This window comes from Prenolepis imparis, unplaced genomic scaffold, assembly GCF_030444845.1.
Source record: "Prenolepis imparis isolate NDT839.2.m4 unplaced genomic scaffold, iyPreImpa1.0 SCAF_2, whole genome shotgun sequence".
Classification (NCBI taxonomy): Eukaryota; Metazoa; Arthropoda; class Insecta; order Hymenoptera; family Formicidae; genus Prenolepis; species Prenolepis imparis.
Genome location: NW_028141160.1, coordinates 16838584 through 16863108, shown reverse-complemented (window position 1 = coordinate 16863108; position 24525 = coordinate 16838584). Strand labels below are relative to the sequence as shown.

Here is a 24525-nt window from a genome sequence, read left to right as displayed (position 1 = left end):
TCCTACGCGTGTGTAGTAACTTTGCATACCGAACTCGTAAAATCGCGTCAATTCGAAAGTAAAATGCAAAAAGGGTGACGCGACCGCACCGAAACGTCGATACAAAGCGGCATACATCGTCGTCTCATCGATGTATTCACGGGAAATCCGTAAATCTCGTTCCTCCTACGTTCCCTTTCATGCCGTTTTAGAAAACTCCTTTATCAGGAGGACTGTAAGGCTGCAATTCCTTTCGCTTCCCAGTGGCGTTGTAAAGGATTGCTACTGGCGCGCAAAAGTTAGCGAAAGAGAGTGAGCAAGAACGGGATGGCGGGAAAGGGGGGACAGGACTCCCCTTTACGACGAACAGAACCCCGAAGAAGTTCCGCGGCCTCTTCCCTCGGGGGGGAACTGAAATTAGGTTTGCAAAGAGGTAAACATCAGCGGGGCTGTACGTTTGCATAAACGGAAGGCGTTGCTCGCATGGGGGGCATGGTGACAAATGCTTGTCGCCGCCGTTGCCACCGCCGTCGCCGCCGTCGTTGTCGTCGCCGTCGTCGTTGTCTTCGTCTTCCTCTTCTTATTCGTTCTACTACTTATCCCTCTTCTTGGTCGTTGGGCGGTACTTCGCGTCGACCGTGCTGCAACTTTTGCGAGACGGAGTTTGTTTTTGCACCATTAGGGCCACTTTGTTCGACTGTAGCATAGAGCGACCTCCCCCCTATACCCTTCCGCAAATATTTCCCGCTCCGACCATGGACACAAGGAGGAGAACCATCAGCAACGACGGTAGCCGAGCAACGTATGATGCGGATATTATGCACGTGAGAAACGAGAATGTGTCGCTAACTAGTAGGATATAAATCGCGATCTCGAAAAAGAGTTGTTAAATTCAGAGTTTACGTCGCGACAAGAAAGTCACAGTAAGCGAGCGCGCGCTACCTTTAAACATCCGAGGCCAGAAATTAAGAGGACACGTCGACGATCGTCGTTGACGACAACGACGCAAAAAGCATTGGAGGTGAGATTAAAAGTAGATCCGGCTGTTGGAAAGTTTCTCCGCCCGTACTTGCGTTGATAAAGTTGCGCGCGGTCAAGTAAGAAAGATAAGATCGAGCAAACAAATAATTGGGTCCGTTGAAATACTTTGGTTAAGACGGGAAAGGATCGAGAGTAGAGAAGATGATGGGGGTAAAATACAAAGGAAGAAATAATCAGATCAAAAGAGGAAGCGAACGAAATTGTGCCACACGATATGGACCACACGAAGGGGAGGAAAGAAGAAGGGCGGACGTTTTGATAGGAAGGCATCATCGCGATGTTCACTTGCTGTTCGAGAGCTATTTCGAAGTACACTCGCATACGCTCCGGTAACCAAGACGAGAGACCGCGGTAAATGCGCGCGCGGTAAGCTGCTGTCATTAAAATGTTCCGCAAGATCGACTATGGCCTGGATTGCGCGGCGTGGGCGTTGGTAATGCTCTCTTTCTCGCTCTCTTTCCATCTTTATTTTCCTTTCTCTCTGCCTCCTTCCTCCCCCTTCAATCCCTCGTCATCCTCCGCGTTTTTCCTCGTTTCTCATTCCTCGTGCGTTTTACCTTCTCGTCATGATCGCGCAAGGAGACGTTGAGAATAAACCGACAGTGCGGGGGATGGGGAGCGCTTGATGGACATTGCATTGTACTCCGTAATGATGCGTTCTCCAGCCGGTATAAATCGTATGCGTCGGCGACGATATTACGCTCGGCGTGTTATTGAAACGTGCATTAGAACGAGAAAATTGAGTCCGTTTATATTCATTAGTTTATCTAAATAACCTTGGAAAACGTAATTTGTTGGCGGAATTAGTGGATTTGCGAATGTACAATATTCTAAAGAGTTAAATATATTTTATTAAATATTTTATTTACAAAGCGAAAGTTGCGAGATCTGTAGAAATTTTTTTTCTAGCTTCCATATTATAAATTCTTATTCGTTCTAATTCCTTTCATTAAATTGTATTTCAAGATGGAATATTACAATTTAAAATCTCACAGTCTCTCGTTATTCTCTATATTTATTCTGAATTATTTATATTCCACTTTATACCTCGAAAGTAAACTCGCGCATAAAACGTTGATAGATCATATATGTATACCGAAGCTATTTGTTAACCGCAAACAAATATTTATGAGCAGCACCGTCTGACTACGCTCAGACAGATTCCACTGATTTAAAAGATGGAAGATTTGCAACTTTGTCGATTAGCAAATATCATCCAATGTGTATCCTTAAATTACGATAACATAACGTCATGTAACGTCGCTGATGGACGAAATACGCGAAAGGCATCTGTTCGTGACTGAATTATTGCCAAGGATGTCGTTCATCATTCAACGAATATTTTTAGATGCGGTAACGCGGAGGGATACGTGCGGAAACTCGAAACATTTATTTTACAGAATGATTAATGTCCCGGCTTGGGAAACGGGACAGTTGACGCAGTGCGAGGGTGCACTCGGAGAGACTGCGTTGTTTTACCGTAATTAGGGCCATATTCCTTCAGGCTTTTTGCAAGACTACGCTCAGAGTACGCTATAGTCGGTATCTTGGCACGAGCTCTTTGTTTCCTTCGAAAACGTACATCTCGAATGTTGTCAGCGTTAACTAACGATTCTACGATGCATCTTCCACCCCGGGTATCTCCGTGACACGGTAAACACGTTCGCGTCGATCGATTTTGATCTTCGACATTTCGTGATTCTTAGCATATTCGTTCAAGATTCTGATTTTCATATGGTAACGCGATGCGATGAATGTCGAACCGCGCGTCTCCAGTTACTCCAGCTGCAATTCGCCCTTTGAATTCGATATTCAGGTGAAAATGTATCGTTCACGGCTGGGTAAAGCCACACGGTCGCCCGTGTATCCGTGTACAAACGTCGTGACGCGTTTCACGGCCGAACAGACACCGATATATTTCTCATTCGAGCGCGAGAGTGCACGCGATGCGGCATCGCCAGCGAAATGAAGAGATGCCCCGGTAATGTATTCGAACAGCGTGGGGGGAGACAGACTGTTGGAAGCCGGGATTTCGACGAGGATAGGGACGGCGCTGAAACACGCGGATGTATACCGTTCCTGTGTATATGCGTGCATAGAAGATTTCAGCACGGACCACAATATTACCATAAAGCCGCCGCCGCGGTTATGCATAAGCATAATTTTTCCGGCGGCCGTTGCGCACGGCTTACGAGTCGCCGCGTCTCTAATTAGTCATGCGGCTAAACATTGCATAAATTCGCAATAAAGCTACCGCGGAACCACGGGCCGTTTCATCCGGGCCGTCCAAATTACCCGGGATTTCCTTCGCGTGCGTTAATGTCCGTTCATCGGGATTGCCGGTAACTGTCGCGAGTTAACACGTCAAGGCGTCCCGGACGCGCCAAGGTTTCGTCAAAGAAACTCACGCCTCGCATTTTCCTCGATTTATTTTGCATCGACTCTCTCTCTCTGAATTCTTATTTAAAGCGATAAAAAGTTAAAGATAAAAAAGGAGCAAGAGATGGAATAATTGAAAATAAAAATGTCAGCTCGACGGATTCAAGTAATAGCGATACGCGATAAGTCATACGTCGCGTGAGCGTTCGTGCGCGAAAGGAGCAATATTTAGACGCGACTAAACGATAAAATCAATTTTCCTATACAAAGCGTTCATTAAAGCTTCGTCCGTCAATGTTTAACTTTTTCTTCAAGTTCATTAGGTTGTCCATTTTTCTTCCGGCTCTCTCTTCCTCTGGCGTTTTTTTTTTTTTTTTTCGTTCTCTGACCTTATTTTTTTTTATTTATACATTCTATGCTTTCGTTTTGCGTTCACCATGCTGCGTCCACGAACAAGGAAAATATGAGAATAGAGATATGAAGTTAAAAGGGGTAGTGAGACGGGAAAGGAGTTGAATATCCCCAGGACAAACGCTAGCCTCACGACAGCTGAGTGTCCTCGGGTTTCTCTCGTGTTCTTTGCCATTTCTCCGATCTTCTATCGGACACAATAGATCTTCGCTAATGGTTACTTTTCGGCAGGACGGACGTCTTTCCTACGACCGCAATGTGATCTTTGACCGCAAGAATTCGATCCACTTTAATGACGACGTTGATTAAGTAAACGTAAGTTCTCTACATAGATACTTTGCAGATATATATATAATCGCGATGAAAATATAGGAAGATACATTTTCTTTCCAAATAAACGGATAACCGTATATTGTTGAATACGTTGAGAGAAAATAGAAATAGCGAAATAGGTTTTAAAAGCGTACAGCTTTCGTCCGTTGCCTCTGCAATCGTTTCCTGCTCGGCGCAGAGAATTATTCGGAAACGATAATTGCTCCATTGTATCTCGAAAAGACGATAGCTGCAAACATCGATCGATCGTGATCTAGACAATCACTCAGCATCAGATAGCGAAGCATCAGCATCTGATAGATTCTATCGCGCCTCTAACTGAAGCGTAATCTCTCTCCTCGTCGAACGCTCGTTCATCGACGCTGCTCGACCGAGTCTCGTTCGTTGATGCATAGGCCAAGGGATGGAGTTTCTCGTTGCCGCACTGGAGGGATTAAGCGGCATTGTCCATGAAACGCCTAGCAGACAAAAGAAAATCGTGTTGAGTCCCTCAGCCCATCGACCAGACGCCGGCGCCGTCGTGTTTCGTTCTTTTGCTGTCTTTTTACACAGATATAGTTTAAAAATTAAATTTTAAATTTTTTAGAAATTGTTTTTAACACAATTTTAGATACGATTTTTCTCTTGGAAATAATCTGATTATTATATAATACTCTTCAAGTGTCAAGAGTTGTTGCAACATCAATATTTTATCAAGTCTTGAATATTGTTAAAGACCACTTGAAATTAATTGGGAAATCAAAATTATATTTATTTGTTATTTAAATTCGTTAATAATTCCAGTTAATCCGTTTAAGTAACTCCGTTAAGTAACAATAATACGGGTACGACGTGATTATATTTAATACACGAATTCAGCGCAATCTCGCAGGTTACATCTAAAATCCATTCTGCACAATTAAGCCAAGAATGAGGGTCTTATTATTCCCACATGTACTTGTGAAACGGCATAATTCAATATCGAAGTTGCGACATCTAAGCTACGATTTCCTTCACGTTTTGCAAGGTTTTAACGACGACAAGATGAAAATCGGTTAATATTTATTAATGTCCCGTGATAATTTATAATTTATAGCGTTATCTTGCGATTGATTCACCTATTAATCTCGTCGCTTTTCTACCATGATTTGAGAGACTTACTTAATGGCCATCTTTATATGTATGTAACTGCGACGCGAAGAAGGAGCAAATGAGGTTTCGCAATGGATCGATATGTTAATGAACGTAGATTAGAGCCATAAGTTCTTCGAAATTGTGTCGCTAGATATGCGGATAAACGTGCCAAGGTTGGAATGTGTGTCTCTCTTTCTCTCTCTCTCTCTTTAACGGGGTACATGTACAACATTTCATTGACGGTGTACATATTGCTGTCTATATTGCGTTTGGACATTGTTCACCCGTACATACATTCCGTGATACTGGAATTCCAATTGACGTTGATACGAGATCGGCGAACATGCGCGTCGCTGCGAAATGAAGTTCGTCGACGCAGCCTCCCTTATCGGCCGCTCTGACGTATCTTCATCCTCCTTTCCTCCCCCTGCTACCCCTCTCTTCCCTTCACCCTTTCTGAAACTTTCAATTATTCCAGGCCGAGATTTAATATCGCGTGATAATGTCGCCGCACGGACGAACGTTTACACGTGTGCACGGTAACGATAGCTGCTCTTCTCGAGGGCACATACTTGGGAGCGGGTTATTAAATTTTCACAGGAACGAGAGCAGCCTTAAATATCGATTTCGGCCCTGGTCCCTCTTCCCTCTTCTCTTCACATCACCCTCTCTTTCTCTCTCTCTTTCTTTTTCTCCGCTTCAAGTTCCCAGTCGTCTTCCTCCCGTCCGCTCGTTTAAAGTCTCTCCACAACGCTGTCTCGCCACCGAACAGCCGCCCATCGACCGAATGTAGCATGATTAAACGGAAGACTTGCAAGTACCTTTCTCCCCCCCCCCTCTCTCTTTTCTCTCCCTCCTCGTGAGATAGATATCTCACATTTTTTGAAATTCCATCGGTGACTAGGAAATTAGTTGGTACGGAAAAGAAAGGGAAGGCTTGACGGGGGCCGGTGGAGGCATTAATCTCTTGAGGACTTCGACAGTTGCTCCCGGCTGAAAGAAGAAAGTCCTCGATCTTCGCTGATACTCGGGCTATTTGTTATCGCGCTGGCACGATCTTTTTCGTTCATTACGGCACGTAGCAGCTACCGATCGAATTCCGAAATTCGGAAATGGCTACGCCGTTCATCATGTTCCTGTCTCCATGAAGATTAATTCATTTTATTATCGCGTTTGAAATATAATTTATGCTAAAAATTTTTCACGCTACGTGAAACGCGCTACGATAAGAATAACGCAGTTTATCCAAGCTACGCTGTGTATTGTATATCCGCGCGACGAAAACATTCCCTTTAATCTGCAAATAATTTCGTAGTTTATTTACTTGTTAATTAAGCGACCGTTGTGTGCACTTCTGCGTCTTACTCTGGGAATATTTTGCGCCAGACAAACAGCCGGCTTGCGAGCCAAGTGCTTCTTTTTAATTTCGTTGTTTCGTCCCTTTTCACCGGGGCTGCGACGACTGGCCGTATCTACTTCTCGCAGCCGCACTGCAGAGTGTATAGTATAGCACAGAGAGTCGCGCCCAGTGTGAAAGAAGAGGAGTACGCGTGGCAGAGATGTAAGCGCAAAGTAAGGTCGGCTTTCCCTCCTCTCCCTTTGACGCTAGGGCGTCACAAAGAAATAGGGCCCCCCAGACCGGTCCGAGGTCGCTAGAGAGCTAAGCAGATTACGTTAATAAATCCCTATAGCAGCGCACGTCCATTTTCTGCTGGATCCAAAACTGACGCATCCGGAGCGACCATTACGGGCGCCGTGTCTTCCCCGAGGTCGTACGTGCCTTCGACTTTCTTCCTGTCTCGCTTGACACGAAAACGCTTTATGCTCACCACAATGCGCAAATTTCTGCTTTCTCCCGTCTCTGTTGCGAGATCATATATGTATGTATATACGTATTACGTACGTGATTTTATAAATTGACTTGTCACGAATTTGCACGACAGAGTAAAGGGGATTTATGATTTTAATTTGGGAAATATAAATGTTATCTTCTTTTGATAATGTCGATTCGACAACTGGATGTGATGAGCGTTATTTTATTTTTCTGTATAAAAATGAGTAATAAAAGAGTATACACAATTTTTTACAATCGAATTATAACTAAAAAATATTATTTCAAATTATACATTTATTAATATTTATATTACAAATATATGAAACGTTGTAATTAATAATTATGTGCTTTGTTAATTGGTTCGATTAATATTTCGATAAATTATTTCCCCGGAACAGATAATGCTGCACAATATGGCTTCATAATATGTTAGTTAGGTATTATATAATTATTACATAGCATATACTCGTATGAAAATCTGCTTAGTACAAAAACATCATGCAGGATTAACCAACTGCCCAAAGCGGGAGCAAGGTCGTTGCATAAATTTACAGAGGCACTCGCGAACGCAGTTTCTCCGTTGCTTTTCCTAAAGCCTTGAAAGTTATTACGTGCATTCTCTCTTATGAAACACAGATAGTCTGAGGTTTACTTATTAACACGTACAGCTCTTTTCACGCACCCATTATACTCGCCGTTATATAATTACCTACGAAATTATTTGCGAGAAAGTTGAATTCAATTATCCATTTTTTACAGAATTTATTTTTCGCTAATTAAATCGACGTGAATATTATCTTTTTGCCATTTTATCTTGCCGTTTGCATTCGACGATCAAAAATTACTTATGCAATATCAAAATGTGACATGTGTATTATAAAATAATTGTCCGACGAATAATCTTTCTATAACGTCACAAATCACGCGTAAGCGCAGCCAGAGCGTTGAGCGCAGAAAGAGATTGGGTGCGCATCGAGAGTGCTTATCGCGTCGGTGCACATCATTCCGCTCGTTACATTCTCGATATGAGACTCGGCCGCCGGCATTTCAATGGTTCTACATTATTGTCGACTGCCGAGCATCAAAATATACATTGATTCCGTACGTGTCATACAATGGACATGGTGTTCCCGTTAGTCCGCGCTGCTCGTAGCTCATCGTCTCTCTCCGCCATTGCCGCGCGCAATCGACTAACTGTCAATCGATCGAGTTGGATTAAGATAATTTCGTTATCGGCTAGCAGGCCGGCCTAGGTGTCCGTCAGACAACGAGACCGGGTTTCCGATCAACGTTATTCGCCGACTGAAGTAAAAATTTATTCGATGCTGGATGAAAGTGCGACGGAAAAAATTGTTTCGTCCAATTTATTTAATAATCCTTAAAAATAATCAACGATTAATTCTTTTTCAGCAATTTAACTAGTACAGGGTTCATTGTTTTTCGGAATGCGCATATCGTTAACGAGCTGATGTAATATTCGTTTGAAATTTCTGGAGAACGGTGAAAGGACGAATAGTTTTCCACGCGTTTCTCATACATTAAAGGAATTTAAATTCCGCTCCCCTGTGTTCCGCACGAGGCTCTCATTGTTCCCGGTCGAAGTGCTCCGGCATTATGAATTCCCGATCTCGAGGACGTCCAAGTTTTATAGCACCTGGCAATAAAGAGCGTTAGCATAATCGCGTCGTCGCTAAATTCAGAAATCACGGTCTAGCGAATATTCGGTTTTATCGGTAGCCGCGAATCAGCACGCGAATAAGAGGGGCCACGACGACGACGATGGTTAAGGGCGAGGGCTCAAAAGGGGAGGAAGAAAGACAGGATCGGTCCAAGTCGTCGAACGCGTTTGCCGATGCTGCGTCAACGATGCGGAAAGCCCGAGGTGAAATTTGGGTCAGCATCGAGGAACGAAAACGATCGTCAATATTTTTTCTCCGCGCGTCGCGTCGCTCGGAGCTCGGATCGCTCCTCTGATCCCCTGTTTTCGCCAAGTTGAACGCCGTCTTCCTTATCGAGGCCCGCCGTATGTCCTCGTTAGGGAAGGCAAAGTCGTTTGCCACAGCGAGCGACATAAACCCTCCTGGAAAGGGTCGGAATCGACTACGGCAAAAGTTCCTATCCTCCCTCCCAACCCCTCTTATTTTCCTATCTCTTTTTCTCTGACTCATCTCACTTGAGTTTTGTACGTAATAAAAAAGAAACGCGGAAAAGCGAAAAATGACTCTCTGCAAAATGACTTTGGGAAGGAATGCATTTGCGACGCCGGGCTATTTAGCTGACTAGTCGGCCTGAAAGTGCGATATCCGCTTTATGGGATCTCCTTCGTCTCTTTCCGCGCGCCTTCCCTCATATTCACTCGCTTCTAGACTCTAGACGTCACACTTTCGTTTCCTCCTCCGTTAGTATATCGAAAGAAGTGTATCAAGGCTACTTTTGCCCGCGCTATACACACGTATGACTCGCGTATTGCGTAAACTCCTCTCCCCCTTTCCTGTTTTTCCCACCGAACGATGATAAATATTCGTTGCCTTTAAACTAGTCTGTCAGCTTTATAATCAAACCTGCCGTTTCGGCTTTCACGCTCGGAAGGCGCGCATATCGTGACACTTAATCGTAATATATCGATCACGCGGTTTAGCCTTTCGTGAAAACGTCAATATCGGCGGCCAGTGTATTGAAGCGGAATTATTGGCATGCGAATATTCCGCGGGCTCTCGCTTATCATTGCGGTATATTCCCGTGCACATCGAAATTCTTTATGCTGCGGTTTTTACAGCGTTACATATCAGTCGTTCGGATATTTCCCGTTCGCTGAATAAACGTTTCGCTCGTATTATGTAAGAGTTATAATATAATATAAAAATAGTTGTAAAAACATAATCTGATAATTAGAATTTTATAATCGCATTGCATTTTTCATAGATACACATATGCTGCAGTTTTATTCGCTATTTTTTGTGCTTAAATAAAAATTTCACATTTTTAGATAGATAATGTAGATAGATAATGTATGTTTTGTACATGTTTTTTTTTTTAATTGTGGAAACACCAGTTTAAATCGCGTATTGTATTCTCATATAAATAATTTACATTATTCTTTCGCGCATGAAAAGGTGCAAGATCCTCGGGCGCACGTGCCGGTCGAGCTTTAATAAAGAGTGATACTCGACAGTCGAAATACATTATTAAGCGACTCACGATGTGTACAGGGTGCGTCACAGTGAATTTCGTCGTATTAAATGGGACTTTTTTGCCGGCACGTTTGGCAAGCCGAGACCAACCCTCTGTGTAATAACCAGGGGTGCCGTGGCCAAGTCCCACGAGGGCGGTGAATAAGGGCCGCACCGTGGACTGACTTCGTAGTAGTTAGATCGCGCAAACTTTTCGTACCCTACTCGCGTAATTTTCGAAGTTACGTCGTCGGGCTGCCCGCGTAATTTCCACAATGTATATTATAAGCCGTTCGTGACCCGACCCGCAATGTTTTTTAATTTTTCTTCCTCATACTTGAGGAAGACGAGACTGGCGTTTGCCCGAAATTACGTCATTCTCTTCTAAGCCGTAAACAAAGTTAATGAAGTAATATACTCCTCCTGGATGAAAGTAGAGTTGTACGATCTATCTGCGCGCATCGGGTGTGAGGAACAAAATAAAAATCATATACAATATAAAAATACGAGCTCGCGTTGTTAAAATATTTCAGAGAAAGAGAATAAAAAAATATTGTATACATTTGTTGCGCATCGATTTATTTCTAAGGATTGAAACATATCACGCGCACAAGTGCGATTCAAGAAACCCAAGCGCGAACAACATCTTCCACGCCGATCCCTTTCTTTCACGTCATTCGCTTTGTTCTGTCTGTTTTTTCCCCGCCGGGAGAGTCGAGTTCGCGCAGCGTGCGTCGGAAACGTATCTCGGTTTTCTCGCGTCGCCCTGCTGCACACGGGACCCGTAGTAGTCGTAGTTGCGGAGTGCCCCTTTATTTTCATTTTCGTTGCTTCCCCCGTGGCGCTGTTTCTCCCTATATTTATCTAATAGCACCACGGACCACGAGTCGCTCTTCCATCCCCCAACCATCCACCCTTTCGCCGCACTTGCATACAGTCGGCCGCGCGCACTTTGCACCTCCATTATACGGGCAGTTTCCCTTCCCGCTCTGGCGTATCCTCGAAATAATTAAGAGTTCATTAAGCCAAGATTGATTGCTCTGTTTAGAGTCAGCCCGCGCCGCGGCCCGAACTCTCTCTCTCTTCCCTCTTTCTTTCGCTCTCTCTTGCTCTCTCCTGCGCTCTCTCTTTTCCTTCTCTTTCTTTGACAGTTGTATGACGCATGCGAATTCATGAATAGGATTGTTGTTCCATCAGCTATAATATATTTTTCTCACTTCTTTCATTGTTTGAGCTAATAGCTAATAATTATACAATCAACATCGAATTAACTTTGTCGACAATGAACAACTATTTGTCAAGATACTCTGCTTGCGCCGCGTTTTGTTACACATCCGACACTTATTCATAATATGTTTCAATGGGCTCGCGAATAAGATGCTTGACATCGAGATCCTCCTAAGAAATAGTGGTTATTATTTTCCGGACGAGAGGCGGACGTGCCTTACAATGCCGTATCGTCTTGTTATTCATTCGGAGGGGTGATATGTAATGCCGTAAAAACTTAATGGAAAAGAATTTTGAAGATGAAGCAAGGGCCATCGCAGTCAAGTTAGACCCTCTCGTCCATTTCCGCTTTACGGTAAGGAGGTCTGGGACGTCTCGGGGACGCCCTTAACAATACAAATGCTTGTCGTATTCTCAACGGGATCCGCGCAAACGACGTCGCTTGGTATTATGAAAATACCGGTCCTGGCGAAGTGAAGGTGCTCTCGCTGTTGTCGTTTCGGAGACGCGAATTATATTGGAAACAGTCTCAAGCTGAATCAGGTTCTAAATAACGACTAAGCACTTTATTGCAACTTTCGTAGCAAAATTTACTGTGATATTTATATTCAATATTTACACGATATATATATTGCAGGCTTCTTGTAAAATCAATCATTTTGTTAGAGACTATTTAATACTACTTCATTTTTTTTCATAAAGCGTGAAATCTTTATAAAACTGCATTTTAAGTTTTAAAAGTTTTGTAAACAGGCTAAATTTACAAAGAATTTTAAATATAGAGAATACATGAAAAAATTAATTTAATCTTACAAGATACACACAGAACAAGACATTTAATTAATGTTCAAAAGCAGTAAATACTTGGAATAAAATAGATATATTTTAATCCAAATTTATCTGCAAAGAATCGAATCGGCGTAAGTTTAATCGTCGAATCGCTAATCTAAGTTAGTCGACGCACATCTTCTTACAAGTCACGCGCGCGAATGACTGATTTAAGTACCCAGGCTCTCCCGGGTGGATTTGACAATAAGATCGAAGGAGAGGTTCGAAAGAAGAATAGTTACCTCCGAAGACCGATTCCCATTACGATTATTACTCGTCGTCCGGAGTAACAAGAACCCGGTAGATTGCCTCAAATCACCGACTCCGATCCGCCTAGCAATCAAGCCACCCCGTTTTTCTCCGTCCTGCCCGCGATTCTAGCCTCTGACTATAAGTTACCTTCGGAACTCATTATCGATCGTCGCCCCGCATAACGAACTTTAAATCGATGATTGCACTAACGAGATGTCCAGGTGAGAATTCGCGTCTCCCTAATCCACAAAACTTACAAATTACATCAGGTCTTCTAGAAATTTCTCGGATAGAAGTGTTGGTCTTTCTGTGCATAATTGCTTAAACTTCTCGAGAATCTTCGAAGAATTTCTGCAAATTTCTTTTTCTCCTGTCGTATCTATGCTGATTACGCTATATAACATGTAACGAAACGAACATAATAAGAATAAGTGAATTGTTGCACGTGGAGACATAAATATGACGTGATACAAATTCGCGACATTTTACTTACTGTAAGAAACGCAGCAATTTCTCTTTACTATACAAGGATCATAATTTCTTTTTTGCTGTTCAGTTCGTGTCGATGTGAAGTATTATTATTTCGCTGGCTCTTTATCATGTGTGTGTGTTGGTGGTCGAGATATCATATAAACTGCAAATTAAAAACCGAGTCACAAATAATTTCGAGCAAAGCTCGAAATGTCCACGACCGACCGCTCTTTCCTCCTCGCTTATACTAACGGGTTCCTGCCGCTTTCCTTTTTTTTTTAACCGCGTTTGAAAGCACGAAAAGCGAGCGGCGTATCGTATTTACACAGCCAGCAGAAACTGTGCTGACAGCCAGACGGCCGAGGAAAAGAACAGCGGCCATTGTGTTCCAGTGGGTCACATATGAAACAGTAGTGTCGGTAGGACGAGAACAAACAGCTGTATGCCAACTTACTCGATTAAGGACGATTGAAACGAATCCCTTTTACCTATGGCGGTAGTATTTTACAGTAACTCGGCTTTATGTTTCGCGCAGACGTTGCAAATCGACATATCGTTTACGGAGGTTTACGAAGAGAAACGTATATTTTACCGAATAAATTATTCTATTATGTAATAAAAAAGTTTTACCGAGAGTGGAAAAGTTGTACTATTTATATATACGTCGGGAAAGTGGAACGGATCGCGAAATGAAATCGTATGACGAAGGAAATCGTATGTACGTCGGGACGATTGAATGTCGCCACGGGGAAGCGCGGCCTAGCGGAGGTGACACGTTCCCGAGAGCGAAACATTCCATGATTGATGGAGTATACGAAATTGGAGCGACTTGATTGCCCATGCAGATCAAAGCGCATCTGCATGTGACGCGTGACGTATATCCAGCTGGTAACGTGATCCAGCCTCGGATAGAGATTCGGTCTCGGTCCGCGAGTCATGAGTAAGTTGAAACAAGGTGGCGCGTGTCGCACGAATTTACGGTATCGCCGCCTGTCGATCGCTAGCTGCCCCGATCGTGATCCAATGGCGATATATCTTCCCAAGTATGGATTCAATTCGAGCGAATATCGCGACGGTCGATGCTCCTGTACAATGCGCACGCTAGCGAGGATACGATGCGAAGAAAGAACAGACGCGAGACGACGGAGGAAAGCTTGGGAAAAATACGCGGGACCATGGGTTACGGTGATAAATCACCCTCGATCTTACTCGGGAGATCTTTTCAGGTTCTTGTTAGCGAAACGTCGGTCTTTGGGGTATCCCCGGACGAACGAGGAAAACTGCCTGGAGTTAGAGTCTGGCATAGGTTCCATCGGGCTGACGATAAGATGCAGTTCTTCACACGCAACAAAACACTACAAGATTCAGGTGACGTTACGGGTAATCCTACTTGACTAACATGAGCTAACCGTCTGGTGGTCGGAAGAAAAATTGCGGCTAGGAGTCCTCTCTCTCTCTCTCTTTTTCGCCGTAGGATTTCCGTTTCTCTCGAAAAAGTAAATTGCGGCCCATGCAGCCTAGCACTCTCGATAATTAAAGTGCCGTATTAGGAGCGTCCATCCAGGGTTGAGAAGGGGGAAAAGCAAGCGGAGAATGGGCCCAGGCTAAACGGCTCTAATCCCTTTTCCCGATTGTCCTAACAACTTCGGCTCTATTTATTCTCATGAGTTTACTTAAGCCACGATCGAACGAGAATGCGGCGGTTTGGAAAGCAGAGAGGGAGAATCGGGTTTAGAGATTCGGCGACCGTATAATACCGATCAGAGGGTAATCGGTTCTGCAAGGAGAAAAAAAAAAGAAAAAAAAAGGAAAATACGGTTCTCTATCTATCTACGAGTTCACGGTCTGATAAGTATAGTCCGTGAAATAAATTATTCGAGGATACTCTCCGAGTATCGCGCGACAAGAACGACGAAGCACGCCGACGACGATCGTCGATATATGTGAAATATATTGTAATTTACGCGCCGACTATCGGAGAGAGAGAGAGAGAGACAGTTAATTGTAATCTTCGGCGCATAAACGCCCGGCTCCGTGCCGCGATTCATAATTACTCTCGGCTTTTATCTCACGCTGGAATTCATATCGCATGACCTACGTGCCGAGGAAAACTTACCTTATCGCCCCTCCGTATCGACATCTATATTTTATTCCGGCCCGGTTGTTTCCAAGTTCTACATTTAACTCGGCGCGCTATGAAACTGCGAGTCTCTCGCGCGGGTTCCGGACGAGTAACGATTTTCAATAGAAGGCTGCAAATACCGTTATGTGTGTCGCCGTTGTGGACAGCAGAGAACTCGGTGAATGTGCAGAAAACGCGGTATTGTCGAACGCTCGACGGCCTCGGCCGTTCTCCCTCGTTCTCCATCGACTATGCTAGATGGAATGGGTCTTAGGCGAAACGAAGGCTGAACGAAAGTAACCAGCAGACTTCGAGAGATAGAGAGAGAGCGAACTAAAAATTTTTCCTACGGAAGCTAAATGGAGGGAGTTATCATATATCGTGTCGTGCCAAAGGATAACAAGAACGTCGGGTCGCGCTTCGACGACGAGCAACAACAACCGTCAACGGCTGGTCCAGCTGTGGCATTTTAATGCGACGCCTTTCGGAACTCGATTCAGTGAATTGCGTTATTCAAATTCGCGGCCCTCGACGGTCCCGTTTCCCCGTCACGCCTCGTGCGTTCAAGAGAAAGAGGGATTGGCGCGTTACGAGAAATCCGCTGTAAATTACAACCGCGGTCCCCGATGATTCACAAGAGCGAACACACAGACTCGCGACGACTGCTCGCATTTTTATCGCTATCGAGGATCGCATTAAGGCAACGAAAGGCTCGTAGGAGGAATTAGCGTACCGGGGGATCGTACGACAAAACGGATAAAATAAGACCACGCACGTCGAGGCGCAGATGCGAGAACGAGAGAGATTAAATACTGCGAAATGGGAAAGGAGAGAGAGAAGGCGAGAAATGTGTCATTTGTGCAAAAGTAGTGCGTATACGCCGGTAACGCACGTGTGCCGGAGAAAGCGGACCGCGAATACCGTACGCGAATACCGCGAACGTTTCATTTTCTCTGGATTAAGTAACCGCCGTGGCCGTTACGTGCATGCGCTCGCCGCTATTAACGATTTAATTAGTGTAAGTTTTCATCTCTAGGATTACGAAGGAGTGGTGTGCGGGATGCAACTAGGGGGATGGGGGAGAGAGAGAGGGAGGAGGAAGAGGAAGGAAGGGCAAATGGTCAGTGGCGAGAATGGTGGAGGTGGGGTAGGAAAGCGCGAACCCGTTTTTCACCCTGGGTAGCCGGCTTATTATTGCGTTTTCGCGGATTACATCCCGGACTCGCGGCAATTTGCCGCTCGCGTGTAACGTAACGAGTCGAGAAGAGTGTCATTAATTGCTGCCGGCGCTGCTCAAGGATTCCGAAAGAAACGGGGTCGCGGACTGCAATAAAGCGAAATATATACCCTGGCGCACTGGGTTGAAGATGGACAAACAAAATGTCGTAATTTAATTCCGGCCAAAGTTTTTCCCGGACGCGGAATATTTGTGCGCCTGGCAGAAACGTTGCCTCCCGTTTTCCTCTCGGTAATTGGCGTTAATCTCGTTTCCACGTCGGAGTAATGAGCCGGGCTGTTTATATATACGTGTACTCTTTCGCCCGAAACTTCGTTGCACTTTTCTCGAACGAACGTTTATGGATGCCGTTCAATCGGCAGTTTCCGCGACTTCCTGCACCGGAGTGCAGTGCTTCTCATTTCGCTAATGTAAGTTGTCGTTCGTTGTTTTGATTTAAGTAGAACTGCTCTCCCCGTAAGAATGTCACGTCTGGCAGATCCAAATAGACGTGTTCGCAACACCAAACTCGAGTGGATTGGTCGACAGTCGCTAGAGAGACAACGACAAGGGGTAGAAACGAGAGAAAAGGGGGACGAGAAAGAAGGGGGCGAAAGAGGAGAGACATAGAGGGACCTTGCGCGAGTTCCCCGTGTGCTCTCTTCTCAAACTATTTATTCCGGCACAAATCGCATTACCAACTTGAACTGCAAAATTGACTTCGTCCAACTTTTACGGCGCCTCCGCCCTTACGTCCCTTCGACGCCACCCGCACGGTCAGAACTTCGACTGTACGAGGGTTTACCAAACTCAGTTTAAGAAGAAGAAGAAGAACTGTTTCAGCCATAGAGGGAGAGAGAGAGACGTATCTTGTGGGGGACTTTCTCTCCTCCTTCGTCGATATAAAATCGCGCGACGCGAGTTTCCGGCAGAATGGCAGTTCGAAAGTTCGGGCCGTCAGGAATAACGAACGGTATCGTAATCGTAGCTCATCATATGCTATACTTCTCTCATCAATTCAGGCTTAGCGTATGAACCTAAATCTCTGCGTCGCCGCCTCCTTCGCTGCCTTCGCTAATACCTATTTGCCTGCAAATCGCGTCTTTCTTGCCCGTGTCCTAAATATTCGTTCGGCACGAAATTCATTAACGAGTTTCTCACGCGCGATACATTTTTCCTCCACGTAATGCACAACCTTAATGACGCCCGTGCTCCCATTCCCCGCAAGCAAAGAGCTAGAACGCTGAAAAACACTCGTTACGTCGTTTATGAGCTCACGCTGCTCAATTCATCGCCTATCCTGCCGTAGTCGATCTAATTAGATCGGATAGATTTTCTCGACTGCGCGTGCAGATAACGCGCGCGTGTCTTTCTCATTTTTCCTCCCAAAGCGATCTCATTAAATTTTAAGCGCGCCAATTTTATGAATAGTCGCGCTTCAAGCGACGCGTTCAATCGCGGAAATCCGGCAGATGTACCGCGGTGACGTTATCGCAATTTTCGACGGTATCATCGCGGAAGCGCGCGCGGGAGGCCGTGATTAATCAAAACGATAAACTATTCCTTATTAATAAGCCCTAAAGCGGTTCGCGCCCAAAGAGAGTGGGGCTATAACTCACGACGGAACAGATACTGGGCTTCGCATTAAAATTGAAATTAGCCACCCATTTGTCTTCCCGTTTGGCTTAATCGTGACTAGCCAGGTGATTTATGGTTTTCACTTCTGCCGGGCAAAGTGTAGTTTCCCTTGCCGGATACGGCGCAACGCGTAATGCAATTCAAACCCCGGGCGGAAAAAAAAGTTTTGGGCGGCGGGCGGGATGAAAAGCATAGCCGCTTATAGCCATATTGCGTGATCGCGCTATAACAGCTGTTGGAAAATAGTTTTGCTCAACTCGCCCGGAACTCCTTATTACGTTCTAAACGTGCGCGACCGTCTTGTGATATAATGTCATCGCGCTTTGTATATGTATATCGCCCACCTTGCCGTGATACATTGGCAACCATTTTATATTCCCACGCCCTCCATAAACAGTCTACTGCCTTTTAATTGGCATTAACTGCCGTAAACTTAGGGGCGCTCGGAGTACTGCGTATTGGTATGCGGAATTGCAGTTAGCACCCGTGCTTTTCTACGGTCGCCATGAATATGCAAAGGAGGCTTGCCCCGAGGCAGCATAACATTGATCGATCGATAATAACAACAATGACTAATACATCGCGTGTATTGTATATAAATATTCAAGTGGAGACGAGAATACATTGAATTTAGTGAATGATTAGGTGTAACGGTGTTAAGATATATAACGTTGCACAAATGCAACGAATGCGCGCGATACATAATGCGATTAAAAGCGTTGACGCGTCAATTACGAATCTGCGAAGTAAATAACATTTATGTACGATATGCGAAAGTTTCAGTTGTATTGTCTCTCGAAGCACATATAAACTTCGCATATGAAATTTACGGAAAATCTCGTTACATAGATACGCCCGTAATAGCTTTCCCAACGCGTTCGAGGAAATGCAACAAAGGTTCCTGGTTCTATATCAGGTAAACGTGCACTGTTTGCGAATACTTGCTCTAGTTTCCGATCACGTGGCAGTTAATGTGTGCGCTCAACCACATGCCGTATTTCATATTGATGTGCAGGACTTGATAGTGATTTGCGTAACAAATCAGTATACAGCAGGGCTGTTTAAGTAGCAACACATGTATAATAAATTTTATGTGATTGTAATTAATATTATGCGTAATGTAATCTCAAGCTATTAATATATCGTGCATTGGGAATGTTGAGGCTAATAGATGTGTTTACGTCTTTGTAATTTCATCACCGCCATCAATATACATTTCCACATTTTTCTCACAGACGAATCTATAATATCGCTACCATATGTTATCAAAATATATTTTTTTAATCACACGTTTGTAAAAATAAATTTGACATTATTTTTATTATAACTATGTGATATATTGATACACGAAAAAGAGCTGAGTATTTTCAATTATTTCTTAAATCTTTTAAATTTAACAATCTCTATAATTTTAAAAAACAATATATTTCAACATTTTTTAAATTTCTAATACATGTACATATGCATTCTAATCATGTATATTTATTAATTTTAGAAAGTTGTTTCGTATCTCATGTATATATATGTAAGAAAAAAATTATTTTATTTCTTAAATGCTTTCTATTACTTACGTGTGATTACGCAGTAGGAAATGCAAACTCGAGGTTCTTCTTCTCACTTCCTAGTTATTTAACGAATCATGTTGCATGGTGCGCCGAGTGGCGTGTTTTTAGTTCAAGGTAAACCGCACTGCCCCTTACCATAAATATCGAAATCGCGGTACGGAGGGGAGGAAGGCAGCGCGAATAAGAGTGGGGTCTGTCAGTCACTCTAGGAACGATCTATGTTACTGGGAATAAACATGTTGCGCTATGTATATAGTGGTCCCCCGATCGCGGACACGATCGAGATCCTGAGGCCTCGAAAGGTTTGCGGGCGGCTAAAAACGCGTCAGACGAATTAACGGTCAGTCGATCAGTGTCGCAGCCCAAAGGTCGTCGATAAACTTTCGGTCGTGAGCATCATGGAATTGATTTGGGCGCTCGTTCTGCTCCTCGTACATCCGTCCCAGCCGTCGCACCTCGAAGTGGTTTACCAATGGAAATATCTGGATTGGGTTTGGCCAAATATACTTCTGTCAGGGAAAAACTACACGCTGGGCAATGCCTTCACGCAAGACGTGGATATCGACAGGCAAGGTCGCGTGTTCGTGACAAGTCCGCAGTGGTTGGATGGTGTACCAATTAGTTTATCTTTGGTGACTAAGGAGCATGGGCCCGGCGGTCGTTTGCTCGTACCATATCCCAATTGGTCCTGGCACGCGCCGTTTAATTGTGAAAGCATTATATCTGTCTACAGACTGGCGGTAATCTTGCAGCTGATATTAGGCTGGATTTAATCGTAGCAAAAAAATTCTGAATACTTAAACATTAAAAATTTCCTTTATTCAAGATTTTGTCTTTCTGTAAATTAGGCGTTAAGTAACAATAATTTTCGTAACAATAAAATTGATTAGATTGTACTTACATACTTTAGATCGACGAGTGCAATCGCTTATGGGTGGTCGACACCGGCAGAGTAATGAGAAACGCAATTTGCCCTACAAAAATATTGATTTTCGATCTTGCCACGGATCAATTAATCCATAAATACGTGGTACCGGATGATCAAGTGCTGTACGGGAAAGCGGCATTAGTTACGCCAATCGTCGATGTCGGAAAAACGTGTCTCGATACTTATCTCTACGTGGCGGACGTGGATCAAAATGGACTAGTGATTTATGACTTATATCGCGACCATTCGTGGCGAGTAAACAACACACGCGGTAACGCTTTCGGCCCGGATGAGGATGCTATGAATATTACGATTGCGGGTGAATCGTTTGATTTGACCGACGGTACACTCGGTATGTCACTGTCGCCGTTGGGATATTTTAATCACAGGTATTAATGCTAATTACCGTCCTTCCGGATAAGTCAGTTCGTAAATGTTTGCTCCGAGGCTTTATCTGAATTCGATAGAAATTTCAATCAATCTGATGTCATTTGGAAATGTAGAAATTTAGCAAATTATATTTCATAAAATTAGAAAATCGTCTTTTTGTTTATTAGTACAAGATGGAAATTAATTTGACTGCTTACACATTCTTTTAGATTATTAATATAGATATTGTTTTATTGTGTCAGCGAAAAGAATTTAAAAAATTTCCTTAAAATATCGATAAAACTTTTTTTATACAAATATGCTGGTTCGTAGAATGGTAAAAAATTGCTCGCCGTTTGTCACGAATGTTTGTCACTTTCAGATATTTGTATTTTAACTCACTCGCCAGTTACTATCAGAAATACACGGACACGTTTTCATTGATGCTGAGCGAGTTCAGGGAGCCGGTGATATTTCAATCAAATTACAAGCGTGCGAGCCAAGCGGGCGTGCAGGCAACCTCTCGAAGAGGCGTAATATTTTTCCAATTGGTCCAATTAACTGCCATTGCCTGTTGGGACATCGGGAAACCATTTACTCCGGAGAACGTCGTGATAATAGCACAAGACGAGGAGACTCTGCAGTACGTGAGCGGCATTAAGGTGATCACGAATAGGGCCGGCGAGGAAGAATTGTGGTTCAATACCAACAGGCTTCAGAAGACGATAAACATGAGTCTCAAACCGACGGAGACAAACTTTCGAATAATTAGAGGCACGGTAGACGATATTATTCGGGGTACGAATTGCGAGCCGTACGGCGGAAGAACGCAAACACCGGATACCGTCTTTTGGCATCAAATATAATTTGCGTCAAAATTATACATATATCTTTTATTACTTCACCTTTCAAATATTCCTATACATTTTGTTCTTGTGTATACCATTCGAACGTGTCATTAAGACGCGAGAAACGAAATCGTCGAACGTTATTCGTTGGTGAGAGATCGCGCATAACGACGTTGTCTATAGAAAACTTTCTCGACACTTTTCCTTCCGTCACGTTTCGCGTCCAGAGACGGATTTGTAACTAAAAGCGACAGATCGTTTGCGTATTCGCGCACGGCCGGGTAGAAGGACAGAATGGCAGCCGATCCTGCGAATGACAGCCGGAGCGTGTAGCAATTTAGTTAACCGTTTCATTGCTGCCTTTTGAGATGTAACGATGAGGTCTGTCGGTGACACGAGCACCGCCGCGAATCCCGAATGTTTCGACAGGGTGGCTTGACGCCACGAGTAAAGGGGGAGTGGGGAGGGAGAGTGTCGTGTACGTAGCAGGGGAAGGTAGGAGAGACGGAAGAGGAAGACAGGGAGGAACGACACGACGAATTTCTTGCCACGGCGATTCGACCAAGTTTTACCGAGCTTTTACCGGTGCGCCGCCGCGCCGATTTCCCGCGGATGGCGGGTCCGGAATAAATGCGCATTCACGGGGAATTGTTCGCGTTACCCTCTCGAGATACCCAATAGGGCGCGCGCAATTCCGGGAAATTCGTGTCACCTACTTCTCTTTCCACGGGCGCGATTCGGCGTGTGACTAATGGCGGCATATTCATGGCGCAGCCTCGTCCCTTTTCCGGCGCCCCCGCGACACCACCCGATCCTCCCTCTTACGAAGCTCTGGCAGTTAACCTCAGACAACCCCTTCGTCGCGATAATATACGACTGCCCTTAAATTTTCCTTCCCCTCCGGCGTGCTTGCTTGGCCTATCTCACCACGTGGAAAGCAGGAGAGCACACGTTCTTCTTTCCGCAATAACTTGGCTTAACCCCCGCGATTATTATTGCGAGGTCGGGTCGATTTTTATAGCGATCACCTTGGCACATTTATAATGAGGATATTATGAGACATAAAACAAACGTGAGATATTGCGATCTTAAGCTCCCTCCCTGCGAAAGCACACGTGTTCTCTTCGCGTCTTGAACCTATCGACCTGTGTTTACCTCTTTATACCATGTATGAATATTAATCGGTTATGGTTGTGGTAGAATAATATTGCGTACAGGACTCTGATCGCACATTTTCGGGGTATTTTCTCGCGATCAAAATCGTTATGTCTTAAAGATATCTTAAATGGGATGCGGCATTATTTAAGATAGTTACATTTCATTGCGAATGTATTCGCGACATAAGAAGGAAATATCTCGAATCGTTTTTACGAGGGTAGTTTTAAAACGACTTATGAGAGAGCACGAAATAAAACAGCTCGAAATTTCAAAATAAATTTACATCTCTGTTTCACTACTCTCGATATACATAACTACTAGCATTTGGCACTGATATTCGCGTGTATACGAGCCTGAGTGACCCAGACAGTGCTTTATGCTCGCCGCTGATGATGTAACAACGCGGAACGCGCTTGTCTTTCTACAGAAAGGCACATGTGTTCTGCATTTTGCATGTGTTATTATTATGAAATGAATACTTGCGGAACGGTCATGCACTTGTGCAATATTTGGTCGATTTTCAAGGAGAAGTGATAAAATAATGCGATAGGTGTAATTTTGTTTTAATACTGCATTATTACATTATTCTCGAAAGCATACACATTTTTTATCAGCAATATGCAACGCTCATCGTCGACCCTTAATTATTCCCAAACTCAGACGTTCATTTTCGAGCTTCATTAATTTGTACAAGTGTGAGACGAGACGAGGAAAATTCTAATTTTTTAAGCAATTATGTTATTTCATAATCACTCGACATTTAGCCGAGTATCGTGGTCCGGTGAACCAGCTGCATACGGCATTCGCGAAGTGGTGCGTAACGAGCGTACGAAACATAACGAGTATGTCGCTTCGCGTTGGTCTGCAATTCGGCGGAATCATCGCGGCATACTCGGCCGGCCAATGGAACGCCGGGCGAGAATTTCGGGCATCCACCGCGTCTTTATTAAGGCCGGCTCGTCTATAATTCACAGGAGCGGCCTAGGCCGGCTGACAGTGCCTGACTCACTGGCCGCATAAACACACCGGCGTCTCGCGCAGAGGGGAGGCACGTCGTGCGCGCACCGCACCGTGTGTGCCACGCATTGCGGTTGTCAGCCCTAGTCAACGTGTAATTTACTAGCGCACTCCCCCTTGTCCTCCACCCTCTTGGCACAACGCAGATGCAGTCGCCGGTTTCGATGCAGCGGCTGGACCGTCGAGGCAGCAGCCAGCAGCAGCAGCAGCTAGCAGTAGCAACGGCAACAACAACAACAACAAGGTCGGCAACAGTGACCATCGTTACCGTTCCCGCTGCTATTGCTGCTACTGCTGCTACGACTAGTTACGATGCAAGTGGATAACGCTGGCGGGAACCGGCCGCTGACCACTTGGAAACCCGACGACCGCAGGGTAGCTATAAACCAGCGAAGTACACACTACGTCTCCCGAAACGGCCGGAACTTTCGAGCTGTCGCGCCGAGATGATCGTCGGGATTATCTACCGCTCTTGTGCGTAGGCATTTCTCGCGGAATATCGGGAAACTTTCCGCTTTGTGAATTCTCTATCGCTCTCTCGCGCGGCTTTCTCCTAATTTATTTGTATATTCCGCGTTTAAACTCTTCCTATTCTACGTGCAGTTGATTACACACGATCATCGGTA

The 24525-nt window shown here is 44.4% G+C and overlaps 2 protein-coding genes and 1 long non-coding RNA gene across 16 annotated transcripts in view; 2 read left to right on the top strand and 1 right to left on the bottom strand.

Annotated features, from left to right (window-relative positions):
- LOC145949103 (uncharacterized) overlaps positions 1-19771 on the bottom strand; it is a 60667-nt gene extending 40896 nt beyond the window's left edge. Inside the window, exon 1 of the long non-coding RNA XR_014427546.1 lies at positions 19586-19771. This is a non-coding gene — a long non-coding RNA (uncharacterized LOC145949103). The remainder of the gene's footprint in view (positions 1-19585) is intronic.
- Bru3 (CUGBP Elav-like family member bruno 3) overlaps positions 1-24525 on the top strand; it is a 578576-nt gene that overhangs the window by 140448 nt on the left and 413603 nt on the right. The window lies entirely within an intron of this gene.
- LOC145949099 (royal jelly protein-like protein) lies at positions 19838-21757 on the top strand. Its single transcript, XM_083058831.1, has 3 exons — positions 19838-20319; positions 20490-20896; positions 21259-21757. Exons 1-3 carry the CDS (start codon positions 19978-19980, stop codon positions 21740-21742), a joined length of 1233 nt encoding a protein of 410 aa, XP_082914957.1. The 5' UTR covers positions 19838-19977; the 3' UTR covers positions 21743-21757.

What these genes read in the sequence shown, in the direction of transcription:
- LOC145949099 (XM_083058831.1), top strand. Translation starts at nt 19,978, where the DNA reads ATGGAATTGATTTGGGCGCTCGTTCTGCTCCTCGTACATCCGTCCCAG. An exon ending in TATCTGTCTACAGACTGGCG is followed by an intron (nt 20,320 to 20,489) that starts GTAATCTTGCAG and finishes TACATACTTTAG; the next exon opens with ATCGACGAGTGCAATCGCTT. An exon ending in TTGGGATATTTTAATCACAG is followed by an intron (nt 20,897 to 21,258) that starts GTATTAATGCTA and finishes TGTCACTTTCAG; the next exon opens with ATATTTGTATTTTAACTCAC.